The sequence below is a fragment of the Octopus bimaculoides genome, chromosome 3, assembly GCF_046866305.1.
Source record: "Octopus bimaculoides isolate indiv1 chromosome 3, ASM4686630v1, whole genome shotgun sequence".
In the NCBI taxonomy this organism is placed as follows: Eukaryota; Metazoa; Mollusca; class Cephalopoda; order Octopoda; family Octopodidae; genus Octopus; species Octopus bimaculoides.
In genome coordinates this window covers 6,767,727-6,792,886 of record NC_142930.1, presented here as the reverse complement: position 1 = coordinate 6,792,886, position 25,160 = coordinate 6,767,727, and the positions used below count along the sequence as shown (strand labels likewise).

The window sequence follows — 25,160 nt, the reverse complement described above, 5'->3', positions numbered from 1 at the left end:
CTATTTTGTTTTTCACTCATTAATTTGTGTTGGTTGAACTATGTAAAATGTTCGAGAAAGAATCCAAGCTGTTTCTTGCAATACATACTAATACAGAATACTAATGTAGATCCCCAATTTGCTGTTTTACTGCATGGAGCACCAAAAATCTTATATGGATCCTATGGACCCCGGTTGAGAACCACTGCTCTAGATAGTCACCCGACTGTTAGAAATAGCAGTCAATTCTCCTTAAAATTACATCTTAACATATTTTTTTTCTACTTTATATAATGTAGCCTTGATTACTTTGAAAAAGCGAGATGGTCAAATCAGGAATACTTTTGACCTTGGATTTGCTTCATCAGAGATAACGACATTCACATCTACTTATTTATACAATTCTCTCTCTGTTTATCTATTTCTTCTTGGTATGTGTGCGGGGTGGCGGCGGATTATGCGCGGGTATTTATTCGGTAGAGAAAAATAAAATTAATAAAAAAAAAAAAAATGAATTCGGGACAAAATAGTGAGATCGATATAAATAACCCAAACCCTTTTATGGTGTCGCCCGAGCAAGCTGCATTCCAATAACTGAAAGCGGTAAAGGAGCAAATCATGCAGATCTACTCTTATCGAAGAATTTTGATGTCTTTTCTGTGGAATAAATTCCTGAAAACCAAAACAAAAAAAAAAGTATAGGAATCATTTTCGTTTTAATTTAAACCACAGAAAAAGAAAAACAACCCACCCTCTTTAAACACCCCCACAAAATTCAAATAATAATGATGGAGGGGGGTAGTGACGGGGAAGTGAGGGCTGGAGGTGCGTATAGTGTTTTGTAGACTTCGGGCGCCGACATATTCATGTCAGCTGGTCGTGTAAGCTTTTACATAGTTAGGTTGCATGTCCAGCCGAGCGGATCCGTGACACGAGCTGTGGGAATAAACTACAGCAGCAACAACACACTTATCAACGTTTCATTGACTCCTTCTTTCTCGCCCTCAATCCTTCCCTCCCAGCTCCCCTCCTCCTCCTCCTCCTCCTCCACCCCCTCTTTTCTTTTTCTTTCTCTCTCTTGCTCTTTTGCTTACTCTCTCAATTTCAAACCTTTTCGTCAGTAATTCGCTATTTTTTTCTTTTCTTTTCTTTATTTGTTGCCTTCGTTACGTTTTTCTTTCATTCCCAGTCTTATGGGACTTTTTCTGTTACTCTGTATATCTCCCTCAACCACCCGATATTCTTTCCACAACAAGGCTGTACACACACACACACACACACACACACACACACACACACACACACACACACGTTCGTATACACATACACACGCCACACAAATACACACACAACAAGCATGCATTTGTATATATATACACATGTAGCTTCTATGTGTACATATGCATTTGCACATAAGTAACTTGATGTTTGTGCAGTAATTAATTAAATGATCCATTAAAGACAGGTAATCTCTCGCTACCTCGATTAGACACACGCAAATACACACACACACACACACACACACGCACACATTTATACACACACACACACACATTCCTTTACTTGTTCAGTCATTTGACTGCGGCCATGCTGGAGCACCGCCTTTAGTCAAACAAATCGACCCCAGGACTTATTCTTTGTCAGCCTAGTACTTATCGTTTTTTGCCGCTAAGTTACGGGGACACAAACACACTAACATCGGTTGTCAAGCGATGGTGGTGGGGGACATCATTTGGTTTGTTGTGTCTCCACTGTCCCGTTTCTGTTACCAACTTTGACCCTCCGTAAACCCCAAATTTTAAAATTTTGGTTCGCGGGAGCAACTGTTTTTCGAAGCCTCATATTGTCGTGACAACTGGTGAAGGATCGTTCTTTATGTTACTTGTCTTGTTTTCCATTTGTTTCTCTCGTTGTTCGTATACCCAAGTTTGCCTTTGTATTTCATGTTGTTTACGTTTTGTGACGTCCTGTACCCATATATATATATATCAATAATCCTTTCCTTCCTTGGCTTTCGCCAAGCAACGCACGCCACCACTTTGTCTCTCTCGGTTCCGTGCTTCATCGCGTTCATACACACATAATTTTTCTCGTCTGGCCGAAAAGCCTTTTCTGTTTGTTTTCCTGTCTTGTTTTTTGTCCGCCACTACATTCCTCCATGGCTAGATTTAATTTGCGTATACAAATTTAATCTGCGATCCATGGGACGAGCCGTTTTAACGATGCGTCCTGCCCGAAGCTCGTCGAAACGCCGGTGTTAAAACGTGGGTAGCTGATGAAGTAGAATGTTCTCTATGTGGCTCGTGTGTTCTCGTCTACGTTTGTTTGCAATGTCCTGTACCCAGATATGCACCTATACATACAGGTGGATGTCGGTATGCACATACCTGTACGTATATATGCATATACTCATTTACTATTTGTTTATATATATATATATATATATATATATATATATACGACGGGCTTCTTTCAGTTTACCAAATCCATTTACCACTAACAAGGCTTTGGTCGACCCGAAGCTATACTAGAAGACACTTGCCTAAGATGCCACACAGTCGGACTGAACCAGGAACCACGTGTTGGTAAGCAAACTACTTACCACACAGCCACTCCTGCGCCTAGATAGATAGATAGATAGATAGATAGATAGATAGATAGATAGATAGATAGATAGATACCGGTAACGTGGAAGGAGGAGAGATGGATAGGTGACAGCGGGATTGAAGGATTAGAAAAAAATCAGAGACAAGGAGAAAGGTACAGGGGACATAAACAAGTGGGACGACGAGCTTCTTTCAGTTTCCGTTAACCAAATCCACTGACAAGAATTTGGTCGCCCAGAGGCCATAGTAGAAGACACTTGCCCAAGCATCAACGCCAAGGACTGATTAGGAATAAACGAACTTTAGGTTAGCTAAAATTAATTTGCGGTATATTTTGATCTCCAAAGGTAAATTCACTACAGTTACAGTTGACAAATATGCTCTCTGATGGTAAAGGATGTAAAAACACCGTATCTTCCCAGTGTTTCCTTTTAATGGATTCCCAGACCTGCGTTTCTGATTCTTTAGCTTTCCTCAATGGGAAATACCGAAAAGAGATAACCATGGGCAGATTCAAAGCGAAGCTTTAACTAAAAATCAGTCATCATCAGTGACTGAGTTGCAGTAGTGGACCGACTGGTCGGAATGAAAATAGCAGCATTAGCGCACCCGGGACCCGCTAGAGGAATGTACTTAGCAAATATGGTGTTTTAGACCTCTTGCTATAAGAGAGAATTTTATTTTCTCGACGGTAACTGCAGGCAATTTGCCTTTAGAGGTCAAAATGTCACAAACATTTTAACTAACCTAAAGTTCATATACGCATATATATATATATATATATATATATATACCGGAGTAAGCGCATAAATGTGCAACAAGGTGCAAATAAGAGTACTCAGATACCAGAGGTAGAGTAATATGCTTTATTTAAAAGCAGCAGAAATATAACAAACTGTCCGACGAACGGGAACGTGAAACTCCGAGTAACAGTTTTTCGTTATATTTCTGCTGCTTTTAAATAAAGTATATATATATATATATATATATATATATATATATATATATATATATGTACGTCCGTATGCATAGATATATGTGTGTGTATATATACATATATGTGTGCGCATATATGTATATATATACATAATCACACGCGCGCGCACACACACACAAAGCAATAGAGAAAGAAAGGGACTACGACCAAAATAGGAATGGTTGTACAAATGAACCACGTTAATTGAAAAGAAGGCCTAATAAATGACAATTGACATATTTAATCAGTAGTAGTTTTCATTAAATGGTGATAAAATGTCTGAGAGAATGGGGAAGATGACAACGTTGGAAGATTTCGGTGATATTACATTTAGCCCAGATATAATTAAGATAGCTATCTATCATCAACTAAATATTAGTAGTATCATTAAACCTGGTATTATATTGAGTTCCCATTGAAGTTCTTTTCTTCGCCGCAGTACTACTGTAACGTAATGTAATATAACTACCGTTTTTTCCTGTGATGAAAATTAGACGTGAAAACCTCTGTGGGAGATTTATCGTGTCTTGAGTAGACAGAATAAATTCTATCTCAGTTTACGGCTGACTTTTCTAATCATTCTCCTGCTAAAACAAATGATTCCGAAAGAGCACCATAAATTCTTTCCTGATCTTTTTGACACAGACATTTTGTCGCAAGGTTATCGTTGACACCCAACAGAGGTAACATCTTAGATGGCGCTCAAATGTTTGGCATCACTTCTAAGAAATGCGAATACGATATCTTATGTGTAGGGCGTTGAAAATAAATACTATTGCATTTCGTTTGTGATAGAATTAGGAAATAAAAGACATTCTTCAACAAGAAATAGTATAGAAAAGAGCGTCCACTTGAAATCCTCTGTATCTGTCTCTCTCTCTATATATATATATCTCCTCTCTATCCTTCTCTCACACTCCCTCTTTTATTTCCTGCTTTCTCTCCTATCTTTTCCTTTAGTTGAAGCAATGTTTGTAAATAACGAATTCTCGTCTGGTTTTGAATAGCAAAATCGTGTAGTCACAACAGAAGCCAAGTATCAGGACCATTCCAACAATCGGTGCTGCATTATGTTTATATAAGCTATAAGTAGAAATAATAATATATTAAATATATGAAACACAAACCAATTGGAGTAGAATACATGCGAATGTTGTAAAAGCAAGAAGTAATGTCCCAAAGCGTCAAATCCGCTATATGCCTTTAGATGGCCGGCTAAATTCAAAACACCTTTTGTCATTGATCTCCCAAATGAAATTTATTACTTCGTTCCAAATAAAAATGACATAATCATAGGTGTACGACGAAAGGCTTTGATACTTAATATAATATGTTATGGCAAAGAGAAAATTAATACACGTGTGCACGCATGTTTGGCCGGCGTGTTACTCGTTTTAAAATTTTGCTGGCGTGTACTCGTTTTAAAAGTTCGAAAAGTGGAACACTCTGACCAATCTATAAGAGGTATAAATATCTTTACACCATCACTGTTTTTAACATTCCGTTTTAAAACTTTCAGATTTTTTCTTGGTTTTGGATTTCTCTATAGTTCTATATTTAAGAGATGAGGAATTATGTACATAATTTATATTATTTACAATTGACGGATATTTGTCCTCATCTTGCTTGTTGTTAACACAACATTTCGACTGATATACCCTCCAGTCTTCCTCAGGTATTCTCATTCCTAAGGTATTTTTCGATGTTGTTGTTGTCGTTATTATTATTATTATTATTATTATTATTATTATTATTATTATTATGGTTACTACCTGGAATCGAACTCGGAATCTTGGGGGTTAGTAACCCACACTCTTAACCGCTACGCCATGAGCATATGGCGTAGTGGTTAAGAGCGCGTGCTACTAACCCCAAGATTCCGAGTTCGATTCCAGGCAGTGACCTGAATAATAATAAGACGAATATCGAAAAATACCTTAGGAATGAGAACCCAGGTTCTAAATTTCCCCAAGACACCTGATGAAGGCTGGAGGATACATCAGCCGAAACGTTGTGTTAACAACAAACAAAATGAGGACAAATATCCGTAAATTGGATTTCTCTCTATTTAAAAATTCTGTCGAAGCAAAATTCATAAGTCGAGCAGAGAAAGCTGGGGGATTAACGAATTAATAATAATGGTTAAATAAATCGCCGGTTAAAACCAAAATTTTTTATAAACAATAAAATTAAATATTTTAAGTAAGATGAATACTGCACACTGGCAGCATAGAGGTCTGAACCGGAAGTACTTAAAAAAATCATTATCGAAACTTTATTGTACATTATCAAGTAAAACATAGCTCAATGATAACAATCATTTGGGCGAGGTTTTCCTATATTGACCGTGTAACTTTTTAGGAATTTCGGTCTTTTTGGAATCCTTGGCTAGGGGAAAAACTAAAACAACTGATGCACATATGCAGTAAACTCCTTTTTTTTCTTCTTTCTCTCTCTCTTTCTTCAAAACGAAAATTCTGATAGCGTAACTGAGATTTTTCAGGTTGCCTGGCAAATTATGAGCATGTGAAAAGTCTTTAGAATATTCCATTATCGTCAGCAGAAATGTGAAAGTCGCAATATGTCTCCGATTCATCACTAAAAGAGAAAATGAGGAGTTTTCATCTGATGTTATGCCATTCTTTCTGCTGAAGGAAGCGTTTTCTATGAATTAGTCAAAAATGTACTTCGAAAGTGGGTGCTGAAGACTGAAAAACATCGTTGGAAGTATGAGCAGAATTCTTATAAGTTTCGTAACAAAAAAAAAACCACCTTTTCTGCTTCCTATTTATGGTTACTGTTATGAGCGCCTCCAAAATCTTGCTATCCAGAACAATGTCAGATTATGCAAAATATCTGTAGTTGGTGTAACGTAGTAGAAACGTGGTAGAAAGAGAACGCGAGCTAAAAGTGAAAATTAGGAAGAGACGATTTGTATTATATAACTCCCTTAAACTTGTTGCAATTTATAGGAACGCGAAGAAATTGGGTAAGACGGTTTGCCGAACATATATATTCTCTGTAATTATGTTAGTTATATAAAGCAGTCATTTTTAGTGAGTCAAAATTTATAGTTGGCATATTCTTGAGAATAATTACGTGGCTTTAACTTTGATGTATGTAGTTTAACAGTTATGTGGGAAATGCTTGTATCGAACGAATAAATTATAAAGCACAATAGTTTGAAGAGCTATTCAGTCGTTCCTTAGAATACTTAAATACTCTCATGATCTCCTTTCTGATGAATAGTATACTGTATAGGAAATTTAAAGCATTTCGAAATTCATTTTAATACAACTCGTAAAGATACAGGGCAATATAAAATCATTAACCTTTGACTAATTGTTCGTAAAATATTATTTGGATATGTTTAATGTTTATGTTTTAATAATCATTCAGATACGATAGTGTCTCCGAATGATAATTGTTCCTATTGAAGATCATAATTTAATTAATTATAGGGGGAAAATATTGCATTATTCCAGATGTGTAGTGCAGCCCGCTTGTACAGAACAAACAAACAAGACAAAAACATACGGAGATGTTAACATTTGTTTCAGCTATAACGGAAATCTCAGCCCTCTCACTATTCATTGTAACCTGGGAAGTAGCTTTAGCGTTCTGAATCTTCTGTGCATATAATTCGAAATGAGTTCTAAATATCTATTAGAGATAAAGATTAGGAAGTAAAATTACACAAAATTCTGAAGTACACAACTTTCGAAGCTGCTCAAACTAATTTACATTTCATATATGTTAAAATTATTGTTTTAGATTTTAAATATGTTTTTAAGCAGGTATTGCAATGACGACATGCACATGTATGTATTTATGCACGTTTATAAGTAAATAAGGAATAGCTTTTCTTTCAATTGTGTGATATTAGAGTCCCTAAGTTCGAATTTGATCTAAGTTTATTTCATATATTCTTATGACTGTTATGGTTAGTATGTATGTGTGTGTATGCATATATGCATGTACGTATGCATGTGTATTTCATATCCTTCGTGTATGCTGTTGGTAGCATACAGTCCAATGCAATATGTGATGTAGTCAGATCGTTGGTGGTTAAACCGGTATCTCACTAAGCTAGCCTAGTGAGAAAGGTGATTAGAAACACATCAGAAGGAAAATAAGATCCGTTAAAAGGACGGATTAACCTTGTTTAAGCTCCGCGGCTACCTAGCAACACTGAGCAGAGTTTTAGATATAAGCGAGATGATGGACGATCGTGATGACCACTGGAAATTTGGAGTAGACTTGAGCGTGTAAAGTCAGCTTATCTAAGAGAGGATCTATATGGTCAAAATCTGGTAGGTCAAGCCTGGTAGATGAACGAGTTCAAAATTGTTGTGCTTCAAACTTTTATGAGTGCATGAACTTGTTCTAGAGAGCAAAAACAATTTGCATGTCATTTTGCTAAATTCTAACTTCAAAGTAAGATTTGGTACTTCAAAGTATTTTCCGAATTAAATTATCAGATGTGTTCGAATATCACCGAAATTTAACTAGTCATGTGTTGCAGAATTCTTTCTTACGAGGTCTCGGAATGAATGGACATGTTTGTTATAACTAAACTTGAGATTAGTAAATGTTAACTCCAATGTATTTTTTTTTTTTGTGTGTGTGCATTTTTTTTTTTTTTTGTTTGTGCATTATAATTATACACCCTATTCTTTTCTAAACAATGAGAATCCAAAACAATTCAGCAGTAATAATGCAATGACAGTTAAAAAATAATGTATTATGAAAAGAATATCTTGTCAGAATCAATATTCTTTCAGAAACCAAAAGAAATATTTTGATCCAAGTTTCTTAAAGTGTATAAGATCATTGGAAAATAACAATAAGGACTATCAAATAGTTTGGAGTACGCTACAACATTCAAAAGTTTATAAAAAGAATAACAAATGTTGTGTTCTTACATTTTGATACAAAATAATTATTCTATTTCCTAACGATTTAATTTAGAACAAACGCTCAGATTTGATATAATTTTGTCAAAATTCAAAACATTTGTTTACATTTTTTGAAGTACTTCAATGCTGAAAAGCAAACAGAGGTGAAATAAGTCTTTGCTTGTTGTAAGAAAAAAAGACAAAACAAATTTCGTCGGCCGACTGAAATGAAAAACTCGTTATCTTTGTCATCATGCGTGATAACAACGATAAGCTGAAAGATTGCTACCCTTGCACAATAACGTTCCAATTAAAACATAAACTATAACATGCTAAACTGAGCCATGACTTCTAAAATAATATATTCCCTACATAAATACAAAATCGCTTCATTAATTGCATATACATACCTGCATTTATATATACACCGGTTCTCACTGGATCACCGGAGTTAAGCAACGTCGGGCCTAGTTAGAATTTACATGGGTGACCGCATGGGAAACATAGGTGCTCAATGGTCTGATAGTCGGGCTTCTAATCATGAAGTACTGAGTTCGATTCCCGAAATGGGCTTGTGTTGTGTTCTTGATCAAGATACTTTATTTCACGTTGCTCCAGTCCATTCAACAGTAGAAACTAGTTGCGGCGTCACTGGTGCCAAGCTCTATCAGCCTTTACCTCTCCCTTGGATAATATCGGTGGCGTGGAGAGTGGAGGCCGGCATGCATGGACGACTGGTGGTCTTCCATAAACAACCTTGTTCGGACTTTGCCTCAGAGAGTACCTTTCTAGGTGCAATCCCATGGTTATTCATGACCGAAGGGGGTTTCACCATATATATATATATATATATATATATATATATATATATATATATATATATATATATATATATATATATATATATATATATAGTGAGTTCAAATATGCATATATATATATATATATATATATATATACACATGCATATATATATATATGCATATATATATAGATCGCTGACCACTACATTTATATTTTTTCTCCTTATTTCTTTCTGTGTTCCTTTCAGTTGAAGAGCGTAGCTCGAAACGTCAAAGACTTTCTCTATTCCCGAGCGTTAAACTAATACATCCATTTGTTGTTTACACCACCTGTCTTCGTCTGTTGTTTTTTTTTTCGTAAATTCTCCCATATACATACATACATAAATATATATATATATATATATATATATATATAGATAGATATATATATATATATATATATGTATGTATGTATGTATGTATGTATGTATGTATGTATGTATGTATGTATGTATGTATATATATATATATATATATATATATATATATATATATATATATATATCATAATCTCTTCTAGCCCTTTATGGACATAGGGCAGATCTTGTCGCCACGTCATAGCAAAGTAGTATAGTGTATAACACACTTTTGGAGATAAAGAACTAATTATTGAATTCAAGAACATAACTCCTCATCGTAGATTACCAGAGATCTCTTTTAAAACCCATAGGCCAAAATTCCAACAGACACTGTACATTCGATCAGTTACGTCATCAAAATCAGACATCGGTAAAACTGTTAAAAACAAAATTAAATAGAAGTTCACACTTTAAACGATTATAAATCTTGGTAGTTTCAAACAACACCATCGGAGTAACAGAATGATTAAAATCTATCTGCAGTAGGGAAAAGTGTAATTTCTAACTGATAAACATACAAGAGTACAACCCGCTTATTACAAAAATCTTTACATATGACTGGTATTAACTTTACTAAATTCTTTACTAACATAAAAAAAAAGACAAGCTATCAAATTTCAATATGAGCCGAAAGTCCGATGTTAATATGGGAGCTTACTGTTTGCTGGTGTTAGTGATATAGTAGATTTATATTTACTTTCAAAATTAGAAGTGAATTTCCATATGACAGTCTTTACCGATATCATAACCTACTTTTTCTAAATAATTCCAGTGCGAAACATGAACAGAATGAAAACATCGAAATTTTGAAAAACTCATTATTCTATTCACACCACAAACAAATCGAAACAATTATATTAACAACCAAAGTAATCACTCCAATGTTATCATAAAGGATACAGTCGTAATCACATCTGTATGAATAAACTTTATGCCTATGAATAAATATTTAATGAAGTGGTTATTAATTATAAGAACGCCCTATCCAAAAGCAGATTCACTAACAATATAAAATATGCCAAAAATAAAATTAAGATGAGGAAACAAAAGGTAATTTGATTTAGTCACTTTCTTTTTGTATGGCATTAGTAGCAGTAGCGGCAGCGGGGCATGAGCTGATACAGCACGTTGCTACATCCACCATTTGTTGGTGATTCTGAGGTGACAACTCTCCAGCCCATAGGTCTGCTTGGGCAGGCGTTGCTGGTGAAGGTTCTTATGATGTGGAAGTGCAAATCCTACATACATCTTAAAATTCGTAGAGCAAAGTTGTTGTGGTTGTTTTTTTTTTTTTTTAGATTATTAAACAAACACTTTCAATACTTTCACCTTCCATTTCACTAAATTTTTAATATAAAATGCAAACTTTGAAATTCCACGACGCCAAATTTTCCTAATATACACGCCTCAGCAAATACATATAAAATTGATAAATACCTAATAATACAAACAAAATTAATTTTAACTGTAGACATAACAATATATGCCTCATGAAGTCTAACAGGAACATTGTCTGAGAATGCAAAATGAAAAACAAAGATATATTTCGTAGTATTTAATAAACATTAATATTAATAGACGCTAAGGCGGTGAGTTGGCAGAATCGTTAACACGCCGGGTAAAATGCTTAGCGGTATTTCGCCCGTCTGTACGTTCTGAGTTCAAATTACACCGAGGTCGACTAAACCTTTCACCCTCCGGGAACGATAAAATAAGTACCAGTTGAACACTGGGGTCAATGTTACCGACATACCCCCACGCCGAATTTCCTGGCCTTGTGCCAAAATTTGAAACCAATATTGATACACACTATAGCACTTTTATATTCACATATATAAGTGAAATGAAATACAGCATAAAATGGACTAACATTCTTTTCTGCTCAAGGTGCAAGAGTTCGAAATTTATGGGAAGGGGGCCAGTCGATTAGATCGACCCCAGTACGCAACTGGTGCTTAATTTATCGACCCTGAAAGGCAAAGTCGACCTCGGCGGAATTTGAACTCAGATCGTAAAGACAGACGGAATACCGCTAAACATTTCGCCCGGCGTGCTAACGTTTCTTATTTCTTTATTGCCCACAAGGGGCTAAACATAGAGGGGACAAACAAGGACAGACAACGGGATTAAGTCGATTACATCGACCCCAGTGCGTAACTGCTACTTAATTTATCGACCCCGAAAGGATGAAAGGCAAAGTCGACCTCGGTGGAATTTGACCTCAGAACGTAACGGCAGACGAAATACCGCTAAGCATTTTGCCCGGCGTGCTAACGTTTCTGCCAGCTCACCGCCTTCAAAAAAATGGACTAACATTGATAAAGGTAAAGCAAGCATTTATTATACAAATATAAAGAACTTTGATTTACAGTTTTATAGTATATTCGGCAGAAAATATTTGCAAAGATATTATTTACTCTATTATTATCTAGGGTAAAATAATTGGATCTAGTTTAAAACGGGGGCACCAGTTTTCATTAATGTTTTATGTAGTGTTTTTGGTACCGAAAGACTTTCAAACTTCGTATACTTATCTATTTTGTGTTATAGAACAGAAAAAAATTTTTGTATTCGAATTTATTTCATGTAAAAAATTGTCTTATTTCGATAATTTCTACTAATCACTGACGTCTATTCAGTTGAAAACAGTTAGCGCTGTAACGGTGTATATCGTATTAATCCCCTAACCCTAACCCGACTTAACCCTAACCCGACTTAACCCTAACCCTAACCCTAAAACTAACCCTAACTCTAGAATCCGAACTCTAAAATTGTTACACACATAGATACGCACAGCGTAATTTATTATATAAACAATATATGCGTATAAATTACGATTAAACCGGATGAAATATGTCACAGGGAATAACATTTTTATGACCGCCCAGCAGTAACTCTATTCAGCTGAATAGACGTCAGTGATTGGTTGAAATTACAGAAATACGACAACTTTAACATGGAATAACTTGCGAATTCCTTTTTTTTTTTTGTTAAGAAGACTAAGAGTAAAAGATGTTTTATATGACGCATTCTATCAGTGTTGCAAGTTTCGAAGTGTTTCGTTAGTGTTTCGTTAAGAAAATACTGGCGCCCCCGTTTTAAAATAGATCCAAATAATTCAATTGATAATAACAGAATTAATAATATAGGCGATTGTAGGCCCTCAAAAAGCATTAAATAACTGAAGGATTAAAAATTGTATTAATTAAAGTACATACTGTGTATGTCTACCTGCTGGAAATAACAGTCAAAACTCATATTTAAACCGCCGAAAAATAACACTGACAATAACTACAGAAATCAACCTTGTGCGAGCATACTGGTCAAGAAAATCATCCAACATACCAATACAGCATCTAGCTATATATTTTCTAGTATTTAGACTCACGTGGACCGGTTTCTGGACTCGAATTATAGCCTCACCTTCCTCAGCACTTGTTACTACGATGAAAGAATCTCCAAAAATATAAAGCTGAATGCTATATTGCTATGTTGAATTATTTTCTTAACCCGTATGTTCGCAGACAGTTGATTCCGGTAGTCATTGTCAGTGTTATTTTGCGGCAGTTTAAATAAGTTTTGACTGTTATCTCTAACAGGCAGACACACTCAGTATGTCCTTTGATTAATATAAATTTTAATAGATATATATATATATTAAGAAATGGAGTTAAACGCAACTGTTATTCAAATCTTAATACTTCCGACATGTTTCGAAGAAAACATTGATATTATTCCTGAAGGAATAAAATGTTGTAAAACAATGTAATCATCCTATCAGAGAAAACACATATATTTTTCCCTATCCAATAAGTGCTTACACATGCGTATATCAGTGCATAATTACTTGCAACGTCTAAAAGGGCATAAATTTGCCCATATCTATATATGGAAACGGAGATGTAACGAGGGGGAAGAGTTGGAGAATTTGGTGCAGGATTTTAAAGACGAAAAGGGCAGAAAGATGAAAAAGAAAGGGTAGAAACACGAGTTAGAAATAAAGGAGAGAATCTTCAAAAGCTGGTGAGTTCGAGTCCTATTTTTGTGGACTGATAGAATCTTTGTTGACTTCTGAATTATGTTGTACATTCTATGGTTTCACTAAAATTACTAATTAGATAATTATTTAGCTAATTAATAAATTAATTAATCAAACAATTGCTTTCTCAGATTCAAACAATATGAATGACGATTTACTTCATTTTTGTTCGCACTTCCGTGTGCAACGAACGCTGAATTTTTCTTACCATACACACATATGTATGTACGGATATATATGTTTGCATGTAGATAGATAGATAGACAGACAGACAGGGATTAATGGATGGATATGTTTATCGAAAATAATATATATATATATATATATATATATATATATATATATATATATATATATATATATATATATATATATATATATATATATATATATATATATATATTTATATATACATGCAAATACGTATATATACTTACCTTCATAGATATACGTACATAACATACATTTTATATCCTTCAATATGTTGGATATACAAATTTCACGAAGCGGAGATAGACACAACTGTCTTCACACGACGTACTTCAAATTACTCTACTAAACACAATACTCCAATAAATGCAAACTCTCAACGACTTCCTCCGACTCACCAATACGCTACTCTTTATAAGAGTTCGGCTAGTCCATTCTTCCAATCTCATGGAAGTGTCATTGATTGTTGCCAAAACAATACATACAAGAAAAATTTAAACAGCCCTCAATTTAAAACCCAACAGACCAGAAAATGTTGTGTGGACCACGAGAGAAAAAAATGTGCTCTGTTGTGAAAATCAGCTACCCTCTGGACCCAATGTCGTCAGAAAGGATTACTATTATTCAATTAGTTAAAAGTAATTATTTAACTAATTGATTGCTTGACTAATCGTTTGATCGATCAAGTACTTGGTTTGTTGGAGTGTTTCTTCACTTTTTGCGTCTTCATCATTGACATATTTTCTTCTGCGGCAGATCTGTCATAGCTTGCTCCAGTCTGTCACTGTCTTTCTTGACTAGAGTTAGCATTAAGATGACAATTATTGTTGTTGCTGTTACTGTATAATTTTGGCGCTGAATGAGACATTAAACTGCATGTGCTTGTGAGGCTTCACTTCAGGAGTTCAGAGGTTTTGAGTTGTATAGAGTTAGTCTATAGTCACCACTACTTCCAAGTTCACCCTGACTCGGAATATGAAAAGTTTCCAGTTATAGATCAAATGACAGAAGATCGTTCTGTGGTTAAGGTATGCAGTACTCAGGGGTTGGCTGGGCTCTAAACATGTCACACAGGCCCACTAATGTAGGGAATGCTGAAATGTCACGTGGACCGGTACCCCTGCATAAGGGTTAAATATGTCCTGCGCCTCAAAGGAGAGCTCGGGAGAGTAAATAACTTGCAGACAAACCACTGTTGTATCTTTCCAAAGAAAATCCATAAAACTTCAGATTTTGGTATGGCAGCCCATGATTGTCGACACTTGTAAAACAGGATGGGACATTGAGACAGACAGACAGCGATCAGTTACAGGATTCATTAGGATCTAGGTATATCGATATGTAGGACACTAGGAATGGCTCGGCACTTAGTATCAAGCTCACAGTAAGTTGAACTAACTGATTAGTTGTCATTTGTTGCTACTATACTGTATGTATATAAACACACACACATCCATCTAGATAGATAGATAGATAGATAGATAGATAGATAGATAGATAGATAGATAGATAGATAGATGGATGGATGGACAGACAGACAGACAGACAGAAAGAGAGAGAGAGAGAGTGAGAGAGAGAGGTAGATAGCTAGACAGACATAGACATGTACATATATACATAGATACTAAATCCAATATAAACGGTAGACCCAATCCATAGTTGATTCCAAGCCTTTTGATTCTTTTATACAACCATAACTGCCCCCTATTCACCAGTCAGAACCATGCCTTCTGTGTCTCTGCCTCACGTTCTTCATAAACTCTGCTGCTCTTCCTCAAAATATCACTTGTTTCACCATGGCAATTGGTGAACCGGTTATTTTCTGTTTCTACCACCTTACCTATTTACGTGTTTAAAATTTGCCTGATGATGGCGTGTTTTTGCTACAGTGTCATCTAAGAATGCATCTATGAAATGCTGCCGAAACAGCTGCGTTTGACCCTTTGGCAGATAACTGATGAGAAGTTGGTGGCCTTCTGTTTTCTGTTCGCCTGTGTATTTAGTATACGTTCGGTTGTTTATTTACTACACGTTTTTGTGAATTATGTGTGTGTGTGTGTGTGTGTGTGTGTGTGTGTGTGTGTGTGTGTGTGTGTGTGTGTGTGTGTGTGTGTGATATTTTTTTCGTTTGTTGTCTTCTTTTTATTTGATCCTGAATATATACATATATATATATATGTATATATATGTATATATAATCAAAATAAATAAGCAACAGGATATCAAGTAGTAATGCAGTACGATCGTTTCAAGCGGTTCCATTTAATTGAATTATGCAATCATTACATCAATTTGAATGCAGTACCCTTTTTATTCATCTTACTTCGAGATGTGCGGATTATACCGGAGTGACTTGGTGCTTCAACTTAAGTACCTAATTCAACTGAATCTCAATTATATATATAGTCAATTCAAATAAACGAATAAAAACCAAACGTGAGGACGTGCACAAGAAATGTATTAGCTTGATGCTCAGTGAAAAAAGAGAGTTTGACGCTTCGAGTATAGCACTTCGTCGCAAAGAAGAAAGGAGAAAATCCAAAGCCGGAAAAGATATCACCAATGGCATATGTGTAGTTACATTGTTGATATATATATATATATATATATATATATATATATATATATATATATATATATATATATATTATATAAAGGGCATTATTACAGAAAAATAATAATATATATATGTATATATAATAATATATAATAATATATATGTATATATTAATGTATATATTAATGTAGGATTACTGAAACATACCTGAAATTTACAAGAATGTGCTGTTATTATATAAAGTCAATATGTCAATATAAATCTCTTTATTTCTGTTACAGGTTAAAACAGATTGCTTTATTACTTTTCTTTCTTTGTCGGACGATGGCCAGAAGTACTAAAGGAAAAGACGGTAAGTTAGTTATTCTCATTAGTAAATTCTTGCGAACTATTAATAGTAACCAGTTGTGATTGTAATTTTTGTTATTATTGTGCCTACTAAAAATAATCTAACATTGGAATGAAAGCACTTAATTATAAAAGCTGGTCTTTAAAAAGCTATTTAACTGTTTAACATCAACTGATTAAGTGCCGACACATTTTTTCTTTTTTTACCAGTGGTTGTATTTTTGCTTCCCTACCACATGGTTCCGGGTTCAGTTCCACTGCTTGGCACCTTGAGCAAGTGTCTTGGGCTGTCCCAAGCCTTGAGAGAGAATTTGGTAGACGGAAACTGAAAGAAGCCTGTCGTATATATACATATATGTGTGTGTGTGTGTGCGTGTGTGTGTGTGTGTGTGTGTGTGTGTGTGTGTGTGTGTGTGTGTGTGTGTGTGTGTGTGTGTGTTTGCCACTCCACTCCCGCCTTCGCTTGACAACCGATGCTGGTGTGTTTGTGTCCCCGTAACTGTGTCTTCGACTAAAATCCTTTAAGGCGGTGCTCCAGCATGGCTGCAGTCAAATGACTGAATCAAGTAAAAGAATAAAATTATATGTATGTATGTATGTATGTATGTATGTATGTATGTATGTATGTATACGCGCACGCACACTGTTTACATATGCGACCGCATAGTTTCCGTGGGTGAAATTCCATGCACATGAATTTTTTAACACGAAACTATAGTAGACGACACTTGTCCATTGAATTTAAAACGAAGCGATCTCCTCAGTCACACACATATGCCTGCGCATACAAATTCTCATACATTTTTACTCTGTGTATTTACTTGACACTTTCTTGTTCTTTAATTTACTGTATAATAAAATGTGCGTGTTATATATGAACGAATTTTTCGGTCAAAATACAGTGTGCGTGTGTGTGAGAGAGAAGTAACTTTAAGAGTGTGTAGTACGTATGTGTAACCTGTCTGTATTTGAAATATATGGATGTATACATGTGAGCATAATTCGACTTGACTTTACCAGTTACTGTCATTTCAGTGTTGAGAAATTGTTTTGTGTTCGTCTGTAGCAACAGGGCTCGTATATCTTCAATCGTAAGTTTCTTTGTTTGCATATGTCTGGGGCACAAATTTATATTCGACAATTTCAAGTATCCCATCAACCAAGACTAAATTTTCTATTATCTCTTTAGACACTTTGGCGGCTATTATAAGACACCCCTAATGTTTCAGTGTTTTCTCGAGAGAAATCCGATAGTGACGGGCAAGCATATAAAACTGAAGAAAAGCCAGCTTTCTGTCAGTCACGGGACGGCTGCTTAGCAGTATATACAGTGTCCAGTTCAGTGGAGTTGTACAACTTACTTGCCCGTCGACTTGTCAACTTCCGACCTATCTTCAATCCCCTATTCGGCCCGACCAGACGATGCCCACAGAGTATATATGAAAGGTGTTGAAGCGAATAATACGTTCACGCTGGCTTCATTGAACAAACAAGCAAATTGATAACTTCTCTATCTCGGCAGTTTAATCAATTTTGTTCCGAAATTTAGAGCCTCGCGCCAAACTTAAGGTCGATCGGCTGCTACATTAAAAATAGTGGAGCCAGTCTTCCCATACCAAAGTTTAGCTTTAAGTTTAGCTGTGTTCTATATTTCAGTTGTAATGATTCCAAATAATATGACAATTTGATTAGCAATATTTTTTTTTTTAATATCCTGACGCAGTAACTCACAAGATTTTATAGCTTTCATAAAAATGAAATTATTATTCGCAGTTCTCTGAGGTCGGTGATAGCGAGAACTGTTAGTGCGTTAGACAAAATGCTGTGCAATAAGTATTTTTACGTTCTGAGTTCGTATTCCACCGAGGTCTACTTTGCTTTTCATTCTTTCGAAGTTGAAAAAAAAAGAGTACCAGTCAAATTCGAAGATCAGTGTATGGGACAAATCTATCGCCCGTACTTCAGGTTACGAACAGTTATTTACAATTCTTGCACTAAACAACTCTAAGAGTATTTTAGTCTCAGCCCTCAGCGGTTAGTGTTCAAATCCCAATATAAAGCACGTTTTGTACTTCGTTTCTCTAGCGAATCAATAATATATATCAACTATAGCTCTCTTCTATAACAAATTGAGTTTGTGATTGTTCTCAAAACAGAAGTAGAAGAATCGATAATGCATCGAATCAAATACTTTGCAGTATTTAAGTACATTCCTTTACGTTCTGGTAATCATGTAAGCCAATGCAATGTTTATGGTCGGGCCATTCATAAATAAACTGGTATCCACTAGCCAGTCGCTGTGACGACTATAGAATCAATAAGTCACGGCCTGTCCTTGCCCACTCTCTGTAGTTATGGGTCACCAAAAGAGTGTTATTTAATAGCTGCAAAAGCTATTACTGCTTAAATCCTTTACAAGCTGATCTATGATATAACGTATGTCGACTGTATACAAGATCGATATCTCCCACGCAGAATAGTAGCGAAAACTTCACCAGGACACAAGAAATGATGCTTTTATCAACACAATGGAAGATGTTTTACTAATTAAATCTGAAAAAAAATTTCAGCTGCGTTCATTTATGTGGGTGCCAAGGCAAAAAAAAATGTAACAACTAGACCCGGTCTCCCCTACATACATCGCAGGCCGACACAGGCAATTTAAATACGCTTGATCTCTTTTACACTGCCAAACCTAGTCCCTACTAAACAATAACTTTCTTTGCACATATCGGTCGTCGCAACTCTCCCTATCCTTGCTGCTGCCAAATTGGACAGTGTTTCAAGTCTTCCAGTTTTATACTAATTATCGCTAAAAGTATTAGTGCCAGTTAAGTAGGTAACTGAAACTGTCTTTCTAGGCATGCTCTTCTCGTCTCAAACACGCAAAACTTTATGTCCTAAGTACAGCAAGTGGTTTGTTCGTGTCTGTGCTGCTGCAGCTAAAGCAACAACAAAAAAATCTTACATCAGAATTTTCTCCACTCTCCAAAACGGAGTGGCATTTCTTTTAAGACTTCTATCCAAATCACAAAAGGTATCTTCATGCACCTCACAGCTCTCATGCTATTCTGCCTCCAAAGTAGCAGCCGATCCTGCTGATTTCTTGCCAAAAGAATCTCCGTACAACTTTGCAGAATCCTGTTTTCCTATATTTCTCAACAATTCAGGCTACAGGAGCACTAATTCTGCAGAGAAAGCTACCATTTTCGTTGCCCACTTTACATCCAACTTCCCACTGCGTGTACTTGGCATAACCCCACCGAATCTATCCCATGCTAATCTATTAGGTACTCCACTTTGCATCCACATATAACAAGTCCGAAAACTCCACCGATTGCTTCAGACCGAGAACACCTGCTCTGACAATGTCTCTTTCATTACCCTCAAATATTGTGCCCCAGAGCTTGCCCCTATACTCACCAAACATTCCAATGTCTTACTTTTTATCGGGGTCCATCTACAACGAGTTTCAGTCATTCCCAAGGAAGGCAGCCGCTCTGACCTTAACAATGATGGTTTACAACTTCTCTCTCTCTCTCTCTCTCTCTCTCTCTCTCTCTCTCTCTCTCTCCCCTAAATGACCAGCCAGTACCACTTATAGAACCAGACCCATTGGTAACCTATTCTCCAAAGTTACCATGCTGTGGGCTCCCGCCATAGAGAAATTTGATGGAAGTAGTATTGTCACCCTCAACATTAGCAAAGCTTTTGACTGTGTTTAGCATACGAATCTCCTATCAAAACTCTCTTCTTATCCATTTATCGTGGGGGGGGGGGGTACATGTGCGTGTGCACGCGCTCGTGTACACGATATATGTACTTTTAATGATGTCTGTTTTCTTTTAGTTGCAGAAGTGTGTACATTGAATGATCAACAATACCCAATAGGAGCCACTTGGCACCCCGTACTGGCACCCTTTGGAACCATGCCCTGCGCTAACTGTACCTGTTTACCGGTAAGTAGATTATTTTTTCTTAACTCGCGCTCTGTCGTTCAGCCAGCAGCCCACATTTAACCTATGTTGAATGCAGAATTCCCAAATTAGAGCTACCAGTTACAAATAAAGTTGCTGTCGTTTTCAGTTATCCAAAATAGAGGCGAACCTAACAAATATCTTTCACAATGGAACAGTTTGACTCAAAACTTAAGTAATTGATACGAGTAATACATTACAGTACAAATCCTAAACCCATTATATTAACTAGCTCCAGTAAACTAGTCCCATGGGCATGGTTGAATAGAGTTTAAAGATAATGAAGAAACCAGTGTTTAATTAATTTGAACCAATCGCTGTCGGTAAAAGAACGATGTCTTTCGAAATACAATGAGTCAGACGATTGCATCGCCGGTTACAAGTGTCCGTTAGACACTTGAATTCGACGATGATTTTATTTCAAATAACGATATAAAATAAAATTAAATGCATTTACCATTCGCCAACCAATTGCAATATTTCATAGTCTCTAAGAGTTGTTAATATTCAGATGAGTTTGATAATCGATCGAACAGTGATGTAGCAAGCAAATAGTGTAAAGTTTTGTCTTGTTAATATCGTAACGAAATTTACAGCCAATTCTGTGTAATGAAAATTTGATAGTGTGATGCTTATGCATCATCCTTTTCAGCGTCATTTATTATTTATCTTACCTCCATATGTGTTGCACCCAACAGAAAGCAATTGTCCATTGCGTCCATTTGACATTGGACTGCCCTCAACCGAAGTGTGTTGCTCCTAAAATATTACCAAACCGTTGCTGTCCTGAATGTGAAGGTAAGTTTTCCGTTATTTCAAATTACCTTCTTCGTAATCATAATTAGTTCAATATCTTGGAGAATTTAGTGATAAGTCGATGTCCACGAAAAGGTCAACTAATAATTGATCTTACATGATCGACTGATAACTTGTTTTGTAAAAACAAAATAATAGAATTTAGAATATCATCATTTCATAGTCGTATTTCTTACGGCATGATATACATTCAAGCTTTTTGCAGTCGTTCTTTTGATTTAAGTAAATCGATATATAAAACGTCTGAGGAGTTGTGACTAGATCAAGCGTTACCGCAAGTGTTTCATTGTGTTTCAAAATAGAACACTTAATTATATTTGTCTTCTCAGAAATATCGGCAATAGAAACCGGATTTTTTGGAGTAAGAGGAAAAACGCCAATTAACATGGACACCTCTTACTGTATTCGTGTTGATTATGAATAATTACTCATCTTTTCCCTGTATTAAGATAAATTGAGATGTTTCTTAACTCAGGAATTTGTACGAATATCTAACTTTTATTTCTGATAAATGACAATTTCCATAAAGGTGACTACATATTCTTGCACGATCTTAGTTACTAGAAGAAAGATTGCCTACATACATGCAAGTTGTAAGCTGATTATTTTCTTTCGAAGGAAACTTCCAAGATTTAAATCCCATCAAGAAACGTATATTTGTTCGTATACCACTGACTAATTGTTTTAATTAGTGCAATAAGGCGATACTCCGTATTTCATGCATTTCAAGGGCAGAGTTAGCTACCAATGGTGTATGATCTTTTGATGATTTCACTCATTTGGGATGTCGTTCCGAAAAATTAAGTTTCACCAAAGTCTTATTAACAATAAATTTAAGATTTTGTGCTTAATTTTTTTTAATCATGTCAAATGTCATTGCTTTTCTTTAATTGCAATACCAATGAACTTGAAAAGGCATGGGTCACTCAACATCTCTAAATATTATTCCTGTAGTTCATTTCATAACCAAGCGCTTGTTTGGCTTTGTGCAGTGTTTTGTTATATGCGTTCCCCCCACCCACCCACCAATTGCATCGAGAGTACTCTATGTAATATGTAAATAGTAACTAGTTATCCTATTATTTTTAAGTCCGGAGGTTTGAGCTATATATTTCTTTAAATCTCTCATTTTTAAGGCACTTATTTATAGAAAACTACATTATGAATCAGAATAGTTTCTTTTTTTAATTCACGGGTTGTCTATAATTTTTATATCATGTAATAGTTTCTTTTCGGAATGTTTTGGAATGAGGCTCCGATCAAAAGCCCTTAGACCTCAGCCTTGCACCCTGGATTTTCCATCTCTAGTAGGAAAATCTAGAACTGTAAGCTGGAAAGTGCAATATCCAAAGCATCTGTAGTATTCATTGCTAAACTTTCCTTCCATTTCTGTATGCTGTTCTATGTCAAGTTCGCTAATTCATAAATATTTGTAAGTCTGTCCTTGTTCTCATTCCCATATTATCTTCTCTTTAACGTCTTATTGCTGTTGCTAATTTGGTTAATCATTAAGTTTCTCTCTTGTCAAGATGGCTTTGGTGCATTTTTCTGAATAGAATTTCATGTCAATTTCCCAAATAAATGTGTAAATCGTATACTCAAGTGAACGTTCAGTATTTTTGGTCACTTTGAGCATACATCTTGAAATCATCCACATGCAGGAGATGGTTTGTCATCCCATAGCACTGGTGTTTGCATCCAGTCTAGTTTAACATGCTGGTTAAATATGTTAGCATCAAAGTAGAGGTAGATAGATAGATAGGTAGGTAGGTAGATAGAGAGAGAGAGAGAGAGAGAAAGGAAAAGCTTTTGAATATTCCTTTTCCAATAGAACAAGCTGTTTGTATTGTCAACAGTGGCGGCTCATGTATAGGAACTGTTATCGATAACGTTCAATATAATGATTCTTTTTTCTTTAATTCTTTCTTTATACTTGTACATTATATAATCCTTAAGCTTAATGTCAGTAGCCATCCCCTAGTTTATGAAAAAAATACGAAAATCCTTGTATAGAACTGAGCGTTTCACAGTTCCAGCGACGCGGGGTTTGGCTGTTGTGCACATGTTCACATGTCCCAGATAGAAAGCTTCACACTAGGGAGAGAAAGCACTGCGTGAACGACAGTGTCAGTTGAAAGGCAGTGTTTCTTTTTTGACTCAGCGTGTGTTGTGATTGAAAACGTGTTTATATTCTTGAAGGTGATAAAGTGTAAAATTAGATTATTATCCTGCTTCCAGCTTCAGTGTTACTATCAGGATTTGAAAAATAGGGCACATTTCGCCCCCTTATTTTGTGATTTAGGTGGGGTTGAAAAGCAAGGGGGAATTTGCGGCAGTGTTCAATGAACAAATTAAAAACACTACCTGGCAGTGGCTGAAACGCGAACCGATCAAGTTTAAGTATAAATATTCCTTTCATGTTTGCTTCCTTTTACATAGTATTAAAACAATGGCTAAAAATTTTCTGAAGCAGTACCCTACTAATTTTATCCATGAGCTGCCACTGATTGTCAATCCTCTCTTCTCTGTTATCTACACAACTATTTTGCATTTGTTGAACGTAAATTTGATACATCTGGGCAATACTCATCGTTAATATTTCCAGAATCTTGAGTTCAAAATACGCTGAGATCGAATTCGCCTTTGATCCATTCTTTCAGGGTCGATAAAATAAGTACCAGTTGAACACTGGAATTGATGTAATCGACTAGTCCCCACCTTAGAAATTGCTGGCCTTGTGCCAAAATTTGAAACCAATATTTCTAGAATTTAAGGCTGTGAGCTGGCAGAATCGTTAGCACGCTGGGCAAAAATGCGCAGCAACATTTCGTTCGTCTTTACCTTCTGAATTCAAATGCCGCCAAGGTCGATTTTGCCTTTCGTCCGTTCAGAGTCGATAAAACAAGCACCAGTTAAGCATTGGGGGTCGATGTAATCGACTTTTCCCCCTCTCCCGAAATTGCTGGCCCTGTGCCAAAATTTGAAACAAATATTTTGGTTACAATTTTGTTATTTCTTTACCAGACTATACTCTCGTTCCTAGTCATTCATATTTTGTCTATATTCATCACCTAAAATATTCGATTTCTTTCACTATTGACTCTGTATAGATTTCTATATAGCATAATCTTGTTAAAATTTGTAAGGGTTGAAGACAAGCTTTGTATAAAGAAAAGTTACTGCTCTTCGTAATGACTTTACTTTCATTATTAGTTTCTATTATTATTATTATTATTATTATTATTATTATTATTATTATTACTATTTGTAATTTACAGGCCATCTCTTTGTTTTTCCGCTCTCTCATTTAAGACAATTCCTACTCTAACATGCGTCTGTTGACTTTGGCATATAGTTGGGAGAGGATACGTGCCTTTGAGAGAGAACTCGGGGGTCTATCGGGTTCCTTGATTGGCTTATGGTGGCTGTCTTCCTATTAGGACGCCTTATTTTGTTCCTTCTGTAAATTGTTTCTCATGTCAGTTTTCCACATTTGTTTTTTTCTTTACTGTAATTTTCCCGCACCCCTGTGGAAAAAAAGTAATTATCA

The 25,160-nt window shown here is 35.7% G+C and overlaps 1 protein-coding gene across 6 annotated transcripts in view; it reads left to right on the top strand.

The window, feature by feature from the left end:
* Positions 1-25,160, top strand: part of LOC106872464 (chordin-like protein 2) — a 134,069-nt gene that overhangs the window by 87,855 nt on the left and 21,054 nt on the right. For all 6 annotated transcript variants that reach the window (XM_089348528.1, XM_089348527.1, XM_089348531.1 and 3 more), the window contains 3 exons: positions 16,751-16,821; positions 20,667-20,776; positions 21,493-21,592. In XM_089348528.1, the coding sequence (XP_089204654.1) occupies positions 16,751-16,821; positions 20,667-20,776; positions 21,493-21,592 (281 nt within the window). The remainder of the gene's footprint in view (positions 1-16,750; positions 16,822-20,666; positions 20,777-21,492; positions 21,593-25,160) is intronic.